Here is a 15109-nt window from a genome sequence, read left to right on the forward strand (position 1 = left end):
TAAAGAAAAAAACAAATTTGCAAAATATTGAAATAAAAAAAGAAAAATAAAATAAAAACAAAAACAAAAAAAATAGTCATAAATAGTTAATGAAAATAAAAATAAAAAATCATACTTGTGCACCTATATGTAAATTTTTAAATTAAGTAAAAAATTTGTTCTTTGTGTTTTTTTTTATTATTTATTTATAAATAAATGCAATAATAAAGTATATATTACAAATTGTTTCTATTGGAAATCAGGAAAGAATTAAAAATTTTATTTTATAAAAGTTTAAAATTAGACACTATAAAAAAACAAAAAAACAAAAAAAAATTTTTTTACAATATATCAATTAAAAATAATATCTAATTATTATTAAATAATATATACATAAAATTTTTATATATATATAAAATGAAAAAAAAATTGAATACATATTTTTTTTTTTATGTTTTATATATATATTTTTTTTTTTTTTTAAAATATTTATCTTTTCAAATTTTAATGATTACTGAAAAAATTCATTGAAAAATGTACCTTGTAAAAAAACTGGATAAAAAAAAAAAATATATTTTTATTTTATGATATATTTTTTTAATATTATTTTTGTTTAAATCCTTTAAATTTATTCTTGTTTATACTATATATAATTTTAAAATGTGTCATAATTATGCATCTTTTTTCGATTATTTAAATTTTATTTTTGTATTTAATAATCTAATTATTAAATGCAAATTTTTCATTTAAATAATATGTTAATATTTGTTAATTATTTTCTTTTTTGATATTTTATATTATTTTATTAATTATTTAAACAATATTTTTCTATAAATTCAGTAAACATTCTTGCTTCTCCTGGGCTATCCATTGCAAAGGCAATAGCCTTAAGAGTACTGATTAAACGGATTCCTATGACTTTTGGAGATTTTAATAAATTTTTTTCTGATTCTAATAGAGATTCACAATTATTTCTGTGTAGTATACAATTTATATCATTGAAATTTATAACTCTAACTTTATTATCTAAGGATAATTCAAAACATTTTTCCTTTAAATAAAGTTTTAAATGACATTGAATTTCATTACCATCTGGAAAAGCAACTTTAATTACATCTCCTTTTTCATATTTATCTATCCATCCCTCTAAAGTCCAATTATCATAATCCTCATATAATTCATTGTCATTTTTTAATACATCTATGTTTGATTTATTATTTTTTAAATCATTGATACAACATAAGATATTTCCCATATTGAAAATAATTAAATATTCATATAAAAATGAAAAAAAGAAAAAATAATAAAAAAGAGGAAAATGAAAAGAAATAAAAAATTAAAAATATATTAAATATAATGACCCTCTCAAAAAGAAAAAAGAAAAAAAACAATTATATGAAAGCAAAAAAAAAAAAAAAGTGTTATAAAAAGATGAAGTATAAGGAAACTTACAATTAATTGTAAATGTAATATATATATGTATATATATTAAAAAAAAAAAAATTATATATTAAAAGAGAACAAAAAAAAAAAAATTTAATAAAAAGAATTAATAAAATTAAAAATGATCTATACGTGTTAACATTACAACAGATTAAATAAAATTTTTTTTTTCTTTTTTTTCTTTTTTTTTCCTTTTTAGGAGATTCATTTAAAAATAAAAATATAAGCACAATAGCAAAATTTGCATTAATGTGCGTTAAATGGCTGCGGAAAATAATAGTTAAAAAAAAAAAAAAAAATTGAATAAAGCGGAAATTAAGTTTAATATATACTTATTTGCACTAATTTTGCTTAATATTATACGAATAAAATGAAAGATTAAAAATACAAATTTCTAAAAAATTTTATTTTTTTAAGATTATTGTAATTGAAAAGCCAAAAAAAAAAAAAAAAAAAAATTATTATATTTATATATATATTTATAATGTATGTAAAATAAAATAAAAAAAATAATTTTGGGAATGCACCATGAATAAAATATACTATAATTCGATATCTTTTTAGTTATAATTGCAAATATAAATAAAGGAAAAGTTTTTTAATTTTGAATTTTAATATATAATTATGATAAATACTTATGAGATATATTTTAATTTTTTTGTGAATTTCATTTTTAATTTATGAAAAATATATTATATTTTTTAAAAAATAATTAAAAAACTTTTAATGCTTTAAATCACAAAAAAAATGAAGAAAAAAAAATGAATATTTCTTAATATTACAATATGTTAGTTTCATATGTTATATGAATTTTCGTCCATTTGTGTTATCATTAATAATCAATTTCTCTGATATTTTTATATATATTTTCAAGAGTGCATCAAAATTGATGTTTGTTACATATTTTTCTTTTGTAATTTTTTATCTTTTAAATATTATGAATATTAATTGATGTCTTAATTCTATATATTCATCTATTTTAAGTAGCTTTTTTGTCTTCATAGGTAAAAAATATTTCTGGTATAATAAAATAGTTCATACTACGTAATAAAAAACTATGAAAATAAACGTTATTATTAATATAAAATTTTATCAAGAATATTTATTTCATTAATTTTATTTTTCACTGGATATCAAAGGTAATATAGAGCATTTCATTAAACTTCTAAAATAAATTTTATAAATTTTTATATTAAAATTTTTTATTAATTTATATTTATATGCATCCCTTTTTTATAATTTGTTATGAAAAAATATATTTTAGAAATATGAAATAAATGATAGGACTACGAATTAAAAAAAATAAATAATATATATATATATATATATATATATTGATATTTTCCTTTATAGATAATCATAAATTCGTTATTTTTTAAAGTTTTTATTTCTATTTTCACAAATGTACAATTAAGTTTGATTAATTATATTATAATTACAAATTAAAAGTTTTCAGAAGTTAATGCAAAAAATATTTTGTAGCTAATTGGATTGTTATTTTTTTTTAAATTTAAGAAAATATATTTTCACAAAATTTTGAAAATTTTCAGCTACAGTATTATTTTTTCAATAAATTTTTATTAGTGGTAAACTTTATAATGATAATATTCTAATTTTTTATATTGTTTTATAAAAAATTTTATTAAAGAAATATTTATATAGAAAATAATTCATAAAAAAAAAATGAAGTGTTATTCAGTTTAATTCTTATTGCAAATATATATAATAAAAATATATAAAGGTTAATAAAAAAAAATGCTTAGGAAAATTATTATACAGTAATATGACTTAAATATTGGAAATTAATTAATGAAACATTTATTTAGTTACTTTAATATAAAATGAATTTTTTTTTTTTATTTACAATTTCTAATCCTAGTAGAAAAAGAGAATTTTAAATCTATTTATAATTTCACTTTTTAAATGAAAAAAAAAATTTTACAAAAATAAAAATTTTTAAAATAAAAGAGAAATTTGAATAAAATTTCCATAACAGGAAAAAAAATATATTATATTAATAAAATATATCATATATATAAAAATATTTTATTTCATTTAAATAATATATCACTTATTACTATCTTCTGTTGTAAAATATATTTTTAAATATATTTTCCTTAGGACATTCAAATAAAAAAATGAATACAAATAGTTATATAAACACAACTAATATAAAGAATGCTTATTAATACAAATATTTATAAGAAATTCAAAATAAATTGTAATTTCATATATTTTTATTTTTTCTTATTATGCATAATAATCTAGTAAAAAATAAATAACTCATTTTAATTTTAACATATTCAAAATTGTATAAAATAATTAGCTGTTTGATTAAAGTTCATAATAACCTTATTTTATTTTATCTTATTTTTTTTTTTTTTAGTGGATATTTTTAAGAGCATTTTAAAAATCAAGGATTTTATTATATTTTTTATGTATCATTTTAGAGAAAATTAAAAAAATAAAATAACAAGATATAATTAACTCTTTAATTTATATATATACTTAATTATATAGAAACTCTTAATAAATTTAAGATATAAATCCAAAAGTTAAAAAACAAACTTATAAATTTAATTACATATTAATGTAATATTAAAAATAATAAATTAACAAAATGCACAATATTAGAATTAAAAAAAAAAAAAAAGGTTAATTTTTTTTTTATTTATACTTTGAAATTGTTTTAATACTATACATTTTAGTTTTATTCTTTTAGAATTTAATAAATAATCTGTAATATTTAAATGGAAATTTTGTTTGATGTTTATTTATTATTTTTTTTAATAGGTAACTCTTTAAAAAATATTTAAGTTATTTCATATATATAAGCTTTTACTTAAGTGAAATATTTGTATTATCTGGAAATTTTTTCTTCTTAGAAAGGCAAAGTAATATAAAAAGATATAGATCATTTGCAATTTTAGTTTTATCCATATTTTTGAATCCAATGAATTGGAATTAGCATAGTTTGACTCATCTCTTATTTTTATTTTTTTATTTTTTTTATTTATATTACTATTTAAATGCTTTTTTTTTTTTCTTCTTTCTTTTGATAACTTTTATTTGATATCTCATTTCTTTTATATTTATTTAAATTATTACTATTTTGTTTTGAGAGTTTTATTTCATCTATTGCTGTATCTTTTATTTCATTTTCACAATTTATTTGATTATTATAAGTTTTATCTTCTCCTATATCATTATTATTCACTTTTTCATGTCATCCTTTGGTAAAAATCCAACATTTCTTTATTTCTTTTTTTTATTATATCAATGTATACCACAAAACGTTTTTTTTGTATTGTAAAAACTTTTATCGTCTTTCTATATATCCTCGAATTTCATATTAATTATTTTAAAAGTATTATTAATGTTATTTTCCTCCATACATAAAGTTGTTTCATTTTAAAATTTATCCTTATTATAATTTGCTTTATTATCATATATGCAATTTATTTCTATGTCATTATTTTTTTTATTATTTTGATTAAATTCCTGATTATTCTTTTGTTCTTTTGAAATTCCGTTGCTTTTATAACTAATAGTCGCCGTTGTAGAAGTTCTAGATATTTCGTGATTTTCTAAATTATAAAAATTTATGTTTTGGTTATTACTTGCAGAGCAAAAAGCATCATCATTACTATTTTTTTTATTGAGAATGTTACTGTTGCCAATTGTATGTGAATTAGAAATACTAGAATTACCAAAGCAATTTAAATTATCTGAATAATAGTTTGTTTCTTTAAATTTACCATTTTTACTATATTCGTCTAAATTTTTATCTTTTATATTATCTATATTTTTATTTTCTTCTGAAACATTTTTATTAATCCAACCCTCATTTTTAAAATAATTGAGACAATCATAAAACAAAATTTGAGTATCTAAAATAATATCAAGTGGTGTTATTTTATTTTCTATTTTTTTAAAGACATAGCAACATTGACATAGCATCAATTGTTGGAGTTCTTCTCTATTTAATCTTTCAATTATATTTTTAAAAAAATAAAAAAATTTATTACTATGAATATTCCTATAATTTAAGTTCAAAACATAATTTTCATATAAACTACGTACATCAAAATTACAAGTACCTTGACAACTTTTATTTAAAAAAAAATCATTTATTTTATCTAATTCTTTTTTATGAAATTTACAAAAATTATTATAAGATATATTATTATTTACATTCTTATGTTCATTGATAAAGTTATAAGACAAATTTAGAAAATCACTGGATTCATTATAACCACAATTCTTATTTTTATTTTGAGTTATGCATGAATCATATTCAATATTAGATGGAATAATATAATTCTTCAGTTTCAAATAATTAAAATATTTATGAAGTATTTGCTTAACTTCATTATTATCTAGATTGCTATCTATATTATTAATATTGCTACTACTATTTGTATTTTCTTCATTTATGTTATTAGTCATATTGGTATTAAATGATATATTGTTGCAGTTCATTTTATTAAAATATTCGGTAGTATCACTTGATTTAGTTTTATTGGAATTGTTTAAAAAATTACTACTATTATTTGAATTATTATTTAAAAGAAAATAAGTATTATATAAATCATGTAAAATGTTTTTCTTATTATCATTAATATTATTACTAATAGTATTATTATTATTATTATTATTATTATTATTATAAAAGTTATCATTATGCGTTTTTTCAAAATAACTATTTGCACAGCATTTTTTCTCTTTATTAAAATTATGGAAATATTTTTTATTATTAAAAATGCTTTCATTCTTATTTTTATTAATTTCGTTATTGTTTTCATTATTTGGGATAGTATTTTCTGTATAATATGAATTTGATAATTTTATATTATTTAATATATAGTGCCTTAAATAACTATAACAGTAAAGGTTAAGTAACTGATCATTTATTGTTGTATTGGGTTTATTTAAAGAGTTCAAATAAAAATTTAAAATTTCATAATTCTCTATTAAATTTTTTGATATATCCCTTATATGAGGAATGTCTTTAAGATAATCAGTTTTATTTAAATTGTTATTTAAATTTTTATGTTCACTACAATTAGCACTCGTATAATTATTTAGAGATAAATCATTTTTATTTTGATGATTTGAATTATTTAATACATGGCATTTACATTTTTCTATTTCTATCATAATTTTATTGTTATCATTATTTAAATTTTTTAAGCTACCATTTTCGCTATCATTTAACTTTGAAGTAGATTCATTATCATTCTTATTATCAAAAAATATACTTTTATTTAATTTTTCTTTTATAATACCCATATTTTTATTTTTTTCAATAGCTCCTACTTTCTCTATTTTTGTTTTATCAATTTCATCATTAATATTATTATAAAAATCATGGCAATTCTTTTCCATATATGCATTTATAAAGTCATTTATAATAGAAAATTTATTATTTTCATTATATGTATTCTTACTTATTAAGTTACATATATTATACTCATCACTCAGAGTAACATCATCATTTAAAATAAATTTATTATTAGCATGCTCTTTGATATTATCATTACTATGCATTTTATTACCCCCCTTACTTCCATTAAGATTCATTTTATTAACCTTTATATTTTTATTCGTTTTACTATTAGAATTACAGTCATGCTTATAATAACTTTTAATTTTTGCATAATTGTTTAATTCTTTTTCTTCTTTTTCTATATAAAATTCATTTTTACAATTATTTACTTCATAATTTTTTTTATTATTTAGCTTTTCATGAGCATTCCCTTTGAAATTATCTTTGTTATTAATGGAATAATTATTAATCGTTTCTATAAAATTACTTAATACATTTTTATCTAAAATATCTTTAATATTATATTTATTTCTATTCCATTCTTCATTAATTTTACTATCAAAATTGTTATTATTTGAATCATATACGTTCAAATTAATCTTATCTATTATTTCTTCACTTTCATCACAACTGCTATTATCACTATTGCTTCTATTAGTATGACTACATTTATCTTTATTTATTTCCGAGTGATCATTATATATCATATTTTTAATGTTTAAGATACCTTTTTGAATATTGGAATAATTTTTTTTTTTTTTTTTTAAATAATTTTTTTTTGAATTTTTAATTACTTCTACATATTTTTTAATGTTATCTTTTTTATTATTATTCGACCTTAAATTGATACTATTTTCATTTGAATTTTTTATAGAATTACAATGAATATTCTTTTTGTCATTAAAAAAAGAAAAATTAAAATTATTTAAATCACTTAAAATACCTTTAGATGATTTATAACAATCGCAACTATAAAATGAGTTATTTTGAAGCATCTTATTTTCTTCAGAATAGTCACGTAAGCATGAACATTTCATATTTTTTTTTGTAAAATATATCATATCTTCTATATCTTCACAATTATTGTTTTCTCCATTATCATTTGAAGTATTTTCTTTTATTCTCTCAGTATCACTAATAGAATAATTATCAATATTTTTATTATTTTTATAAGACTTTTTCATTTCAATATTTTTTATCTTTTTATTTAAAGTACTATTTTTGAAATTCTCTATTATTGAACATGTATTTTTTGAACAGAATCCGTCTTCACAAGAACTTTTTGAATTATAAGTACTATTTTCAAAATTATTATCTTTAATTTTTGAAAATTGCTTATTTTCATTAGAATCTAAATAAATTTTTTCATTTGAGTAAATATTTTTATAATCACCTTTAGATATTTTATTCTCACTATTTTGTTTATTTTCACACATACTTTTGTCTAAATCACTCAAATATAATGAAGCAAAACAATTTGTATTACAATCAAATGTTTCCAAGTCATTTATATTTTTTAATTCATCTTTAAGATTTTGATAATTTATCGATTTAGTGCGCATCATATTTTTAGTATTCCTAACAATTATATTATCTTTGTATAAAAAATCACAATTTCCTTTATCAATAATAAATAAATTCAAATATTTATCATATAAATTTTCTTTTATCATTTTTTTAAATAAAAACTTGCATCTTAAATTACTAAGTTACAATTAATTTTTATTTAAAATAAATTTTTGTTTGTTTTATTTTATTTTATTTCTTTTTTTTTGTATTTAAAATTTACTTTATATCATTTATAAGAATATATTATATTTCAGTAATATTAGAATAACAATTTATATATTCGTAGAAAAATTATTAGAACTAATAAAAAATAAATAATATATATATACACATATATATATTAATATTACCTATTAGCCGGATTATTAAGAAAAATAAATAAAATAATATTATAAAACATAAGAAAGTTAGTCATTTATAATAAATGTTTCAGTACTGTTGTAATTTAGAAAAATTTAAAACCAATAAATGTTTAAAATAAATAAATAAAAAAAAAAAACTAAAACTCAAACTAAATTTTAAAATTCATATATTAAAAAAAAAAAAAAAATTCAAATAAAAAAAATAAAATAAAATAATAAAAATCTCAAACATAATAATATAAAATTAGAATGATTACTATTTAATATCTCTTTAAATTGAAATATAATTCCAATTCTTAAGAATACATATACACATAAATTATTATTTAATTATTGTTCATATTATATATGCATATAAATTTAATAAAAAAGAAAAAAAGAATATTTTCCTCTCTGAATTAAGGTTATATAAAAATTATTTATAAGACATATATTTATGCATCATTTTAATATAGTTTATTTTATTGTTTCAATAAAAATGTATTACTTTAAACGTTTACATTATTATATATGAGTAACATCCATTATTTTTTCAGATTCAAGAATACACAACTATATATAGTTAAAATTATTTAGATTAATTATTCAAAAAAAAAAAAATGCTTTACATAATTCAGAAAAAATGTTCTAACATATAATTTGGAACTAAAAAATATAATTATAAAAATTAATAATTTATAAACATATATATATATATATATATTAATATATTCAAAATATAATAAATTTAATAATATAAAAAAAAAATTTTATTTGAATTACAACAAAATGAAAATTTTAAATAATTATTTTTATCTACATATAATTTATATATGCATAATCTATGTAATTATATTTCCTTTTACTAGTTAATCTGTCTTAAATATATAAAATATTTAATATAAATACATAAATATATACTATATATATATATATATATATATATATTTCTATTTTATTTATCGTTTATCAATATTGAGAGACATGAAAAAGAAAAAAAAAAATATTATAAATAACATTAGGTTTATAAAGTAATATCATTTATAATATAAAAAAAAAAAGAAAATATATCATATTTTGAATATATATAAAATTAAAAATTTGATTTAAACATTGTAAAATAAAAAATATTTCTTAAATATATATGATTCCTTAGAAAAGAAAAAGAATTATTTATAATCGATAAATTCTTAAGAATATATATGAAATGATAAAGTATTATTCTAAATTTTAATTTAAACTAATGCATGCCAAGAGTAAATAATTAAAAAAATAAATAAAATAAAGTATTATAATTTTCGTTATAAAAGTACATAAAACTTAAATAAAGTTTTTTATTTAATATATTTATATATAAAAGATTATAATATTTATCTTTACAATAGTATGTTATGACACAATTTTATTTTTTTATAATACCATTAATCATAAAAGAATTATTTTTGTAAAAGGTTAAAAATAAAAATCTATATGCATAAAAAAAAAAAAAAATAATAATAATAATAATATATAAATAAATGCATTTATTTATATATATAAATATGCAATTTTTTAATTTGTTTAGGATACTAGTAGACATATATAATCCTGAAAAAAAATACTAAGATAGAACTATATATATATATATATATATATATATATATATATATATATATATTTATATATATTTATATATGTATATATTTATGTATGTGTATATGTGTATATGTATATATATATATGTATATAAATGCAACCGCAATTTAGGTTTTAAAAAGAAATATATAATTCATAATAATATATACAAAATTTTGAAAAAATCTTATATTTTAATGCAAAAAATACCGCTAATTTTTTTATTAATATAAAAAAATATAAATAATATTAATATCGAAAAGTATAAATAATTTGTAAATTTTTTTTTTTTTAATTATCAAAAATTTTATATTTAAAAATACAAATGAATTAAAAAATTTAGCTTATGTCTATTTAAATAAATACATAAAAAATTACACATATATGCATTTTATGTTACATTTGTTGAAGTTTTATATTAAATTATTTAAATATTTTATATATTTATTAATTTATAAAATTACATATTATTTATTTTTTTTTAATTATAATACTGAAATTTCATGCAAACTGTAGCTATTACATGCAAACCAACATTGAAATTCTCAATATTAACTACAGCTATTTTAGTTAATATATGATAATTAAAAGGGATAGCTTTTTTTTCTTTTTTTTTTTTTTTATTAATGTAATAAATTTTTCTTCCAATTATAATATCATGAATTTTTTTTTTTTTTATTTTTTTAATTAGATACGTACTTTTGTTAAATGATAATTATTGAAATTAAAAAAAATATATATATATATATATATATATATATATATATATATATATATATATATATATATATTAGCATTAATCTTCATATGTTCTTATTCGCACACGAATAAATTATGAAAGGGTATTTTAAGAAAAATTATTTTTCTTAAATTCTTCATAAATATAAATATAAGAAGATATATATACATAATTATGTAATTATATCTTTTCTTTCCTTTTTCAAGTTAATAAAATATATCAAAAGCTCGAAAAAAAAATATATATTTCTTAATTTCATGATATATTTTACTTGTTTATCTTATACTATTTTATTTAATATTATATTTATATATCTTATTTATAGTTATTCTATTTTTATTTATACTTTCGTTTCAACTTACATTTTTTTTTTTTTTTTGTGTGGTTTACTTTTTTATTAATAAAATACTGCGATTAAGTGCTTAAGTTACCAAATTACATTTAATTTTTTTTTTTTTAATTTAAAAGAATGAAAAAAAAATTAGGTTTATAGTTAAAAAAAATAATGTTATTCTTATTTTACTTTTTTCAATAAAAAAGAAAAATATTATTTTATAATTTTTCTCTAATAAAGTATCTCCTATTAGCATACTTTCTATGATTATAATAAACCTCAAAAGGTTATTTAAAAAAAAAAAAATTAAATAAATAAATAAAAATGAATAAATATGATATCTTTCATACATTAAATTATAAAAAAATTGGGATATTGATTATAAAAAATATTAAAAAAATTAAGTTACGAAAAATTGAACATTTCGTTTAATAATAAATTATCAAAAATTAAATATTATCATTTGACACCACTGCTAATGCTGAAAATCTGTTATCATTAGAGCATTTTTCTATAAAATTCTTTTGTATAATATCTCCTGCATCCTAAAATATTTATAAATTAAAATATATATATATATATATATATTATGTTAAGAAAAGAAAAAATTACATATAAGAAATTATCGGGAGTTGTAGAGCAATGAATAATCGGTTGGCTTTTTCTTCCGTCCTTCATAGAATAAAAAGTGTTATTATTATGTTTATATTTATAATAATGAAAAATAATTTTAGAAAACTTACTAGTTCAATTACATGATTATCAATTTCTAAGAAAACAATGAAATGTGTATCAACCTAAAGTAAAAGATATATTTCATTTATTATAATTTTTTTTTTTTTATTAAAATATATGTCTCTTTTATAAAAATATTTTAAAATTTACATCGACTATTTTTTCTATGCCTAAATCTTCTCCAGCAAATTCATGATGCAACAATTCAAAACTTTTGGTGTTTTCGAATTCCTTCAAAAAAAAATTAAGTACGCTAATTAAAGCTAAGAAAAAAAAAAAGAAAAAATTGAAATAATACCTTTGCTCTTTCATCTGGAGTCATTTCTTTAACTTTATTAAAAAAATTATCAGCGATTGAATCCTTATCTTAATAAAATAATAATATTCATATATATATATATATATATATATATATATATATATATATATTATTGATTTTAAAACAGGAATATTAAATTATAAGGATATCAAGTATTACCTAACAGGAACTTATTTCTTAAATTACTATGTAAATGCAAAAGAGCAATTGTACCACATGAATTACGAATATTCTTATTAAAAATAATTTAGAGAGACAAATAATACAAGACAAAAAAAAAAAAAAAAAAGGAAAAATAAAATAAGCAAAATTATAAGACATTTTGGTGTTTGAATAAATTTAAACAAATTTTTTTATTCCCAATATAAAGTTGAAAATGTTTACTTGTTTAATAAACCATATGCTATCAATATTTTGTTTCATATTTCCATCTTTTGAATTATTTTCGTTAAGCTTATTTAAATAAATTAAAAAATTGTATTATATATGATTAAAATAGAAAATAAAAAAAAGAAGAAAAAAATCATTTTATCATTGCTACCTTTTCATTTATCGGATATAAAAATATTATAGCGTGAACTGGTTTAGGTATCTAATAATATATTTACAAAAGAAGGAAAAATATATTACTAATTTATATATCAATATTAATATATATACTTAAATGATTTTCTTTTTTTAAATATAAATATAATATTTATTAACCATATCTAATAATTCCTTATGAAATCCATATATATCTAAAAATTTCAACTTTGATTGCCCAAGCTTACAAGAATATAAATACATAGAATCAGGATTTGATTCTATAGGTACCCAAATTTTTTTTTTTAACATCTTTATTAATACTTTTTAATATTTTTTTTATAAATATTTCAATATTATTTGCTTATTTTTTTATATAAATGATAAAAATTATTATAAAAATATTTATCTTTTACTTAAAAGGTTTTTTTTTCTTTAATTTGCGTTGTTTCTCGGTTTTTTTTCTTAAAACTTTTCATTGCTCAGTGAATAACAATGTATTCGTTTTTCATAGTTTTTAATTTTTATGATTTAAGATGGTTTCAACTTAATAATGTATCCACTTTTTTTTTTTCTGAAAATGAAAAAATGAATATATATATAAAAAAAAAATTTTCTTTTATATCCCCATAAATAACATTTATTTTATTTTTTTTTTTTTTAATAAGGGACTAAAGTGCAAAATATATGAATAATATTATGTATTTTTTATTTTTAAAAATTAATTCGATATTTAATTAGAATTATAAAATAATTTTTTTTTTTTAATTAAAAAAAAAAAAAAAATTAAATAAAATAACTTTAATAAGTATATCGTAAAGAAAATATATTTTTTATAAAAATACGAAATTTTAATAAAACTTAAAAAGTTAAAAAAACATGGCTAAGTCAAAAAATCACACAAATCATAACCAAGTAAACAAATTTTCATTCTTCATCTTTAAATAAAAATTTAATTATATCTTTTTTGTATTTATATTTTTATGCCTCTTAATAGTTTGTTTCTGTATGTTCCTTTTTTTTTTTATTTTCCGTGTTTTTATTTAATTTTTATAAAAATTGTTTTTAAAAAATATCTATTTTTTTTTTTTTTTTAATATAGAACAGAAAAGCTCATAAAAATGGGATAAAGAAACCTAAAAAGTTTAAATTTATGTCACGTAAAGGGGTAAATACATTTTGAAAATTCATTTTAATATTTGATATTTTGCTTTTTTACTTAAAGAAAAAACATTATACTATTTTTTTTCAAAATTTAATTTTTATGTTTGATATTAAATTGGTGTTTCTTTTTGTGACTTATCATATTTGTTATAATATATTATATATATATTGTATTATTTATTTTATTTTAAAAAAAATTTTAATCTTTATTGTTATATTTTTATTTTTTTTTTCTTTATTAGTTGGATCCTAAATTTTTTAAAAATCAGAAGTATTGTTTAAAAGGATTACTAAAAAAAAAAAGAGAATTAAAATTAAAGAATAAACAAGAATCGAAAAATTGAACATTCTGGCAGAATGTAGTTATGCCAATGAAACATTTATGTTTATAAGTTTGAAAGTACTAATTTTTATTTTTTTATTTTTTTTTATTATTAAAGACTTTATTTTATGATATGAAATAACTGATTATAATTTTAGCTTTATAAAAAGTCTATATGAAGAGTATATATTAATTATTTATTAGTGTAAATATAAATTTTAATAAACTATAAAATAGTTGCTGGTAAAATATAAAAAAAAAAAATTACTAATCTCATACGAATAAATATTTATAGAATTAAATATCATTAATTAAAATTTTAAAAACATTTCAAAAAAGTAACGGTTTTTCTAAAATATCTTTATATATTAAAAATCTATAATTTAGGATATTTTTAGTAATATTTATAAAATGGATATATATATTTTAACTATTTGTATGCCTTTTTACATATATAAATATAATATTTTTTTTCTTATTCTAGTATATATATGCACTTAAAAATATATATTTTAATTGATCAATCTTCTTTTAAGTTTAATTTTATTATAGAGTAAAAGTTGTCTTTATCGAATTACCCTAATAAATTTATAATAATTAACTTGAATATATTTTAGAGTGCCTTAATTTTACTTATTTTATTTTATCTTGATTCAATTTTTACTGTTTTCTTTATATATCTATTATTCATATGTT

General features: G+C 15.9%; 4 protein-coding genes across 4 annotated transcripts; 1 reads left to right on the forward strand and 3 right to left on the reverse strand.

Annotated features, from left to right (window-relative positions):
• Positions 1-784: 784 nt before the first annotated feature.
• ISP3 (inner membrane complex sub-compartment protein 3, putative) lies at positions 785-1234 on the reverse strand (the record flags this gene model as incomplete). Its single annotated transcript, XM_028677983.1, has 1 exon — positions 785-1234. One exon carries the CDS (start codon positions 1232-1234, stop codon positions 785-787), a length of 450 nt encoding a protein of 149 aa, XP_028534318.1.
• A 3599-nt stretch (positions 1235-4833) lies between these two features.
• On the reverse strand, positions 4834-8424 carry PRELSG_1220300 (conserved Plasmodium protein, unknown function; the record flags this gene model as incomplete). The annotated part of the gene is made up of 1 exon (XM_028677984.1): positions 4834-8424. One exon carries the CDS (start codon positions 8422-8424, stop codon positions 4834-4836), a length of 3591 nt encoding a protein of 1196 aa, XP_028534319.1.
• A 3373-nt stretch (positions 8425-11797) lies between these two features.
• Positions 11798-13239, reverse strand: PRELSG_1220400 (ubiquitin carboxyl-terminal hydrolase, putative; the record flags this gene model as incomplete). The annotated part of the gene is made up of 9 exons (XM_028677985.1): positions 11798-11893; positions 11961-12020; positions 12092-12145; positions 12234-12314; positions 12382-12449; positions 12562-12634; positions 12787-12855; positions 12944-12994; positions 13108-13239. 9 exons carry the CDS (start codon positions 13237-13239, stop codon positions 11798-11800), a joined length of 684 nt encoding a protein of 227 aa, XP_028534320.1.
• A 567-nt stretch (positions 13240-13806) lies between these two features.
• PRELSG_1220500 (60S ribosomal protein L29, putative) lies at positions 13807-14435 on the forward strand (the record flags this gene model as incomplete). Its single annotated transcript, XM_028677986.1, has 3 exons — positions 13807-13842; positions 14030-14095; positions 14334-14435. The coding sequence occupies 3 exons, from the start codon at positions 13807-13809 to the stop codon at positions 14433-14435; spliced, it is 204 nt and encodes a 67-aa protein (XP_028534321.1).
• Positions 14436-15109: the final 674 nt, after the last annotated feature.

This window comes from Plasmodium relictum (assembly GCF_900005765.1).
Source record: "Plasmodium relictum strain SGS1 genome assembly, chromosome: 12".
NCBI lineage: Eukaryota > Apicomplexa > Aconoidasida > Haemosporida > Plasmodiidae > Plasmodium > Plasmodium relictum.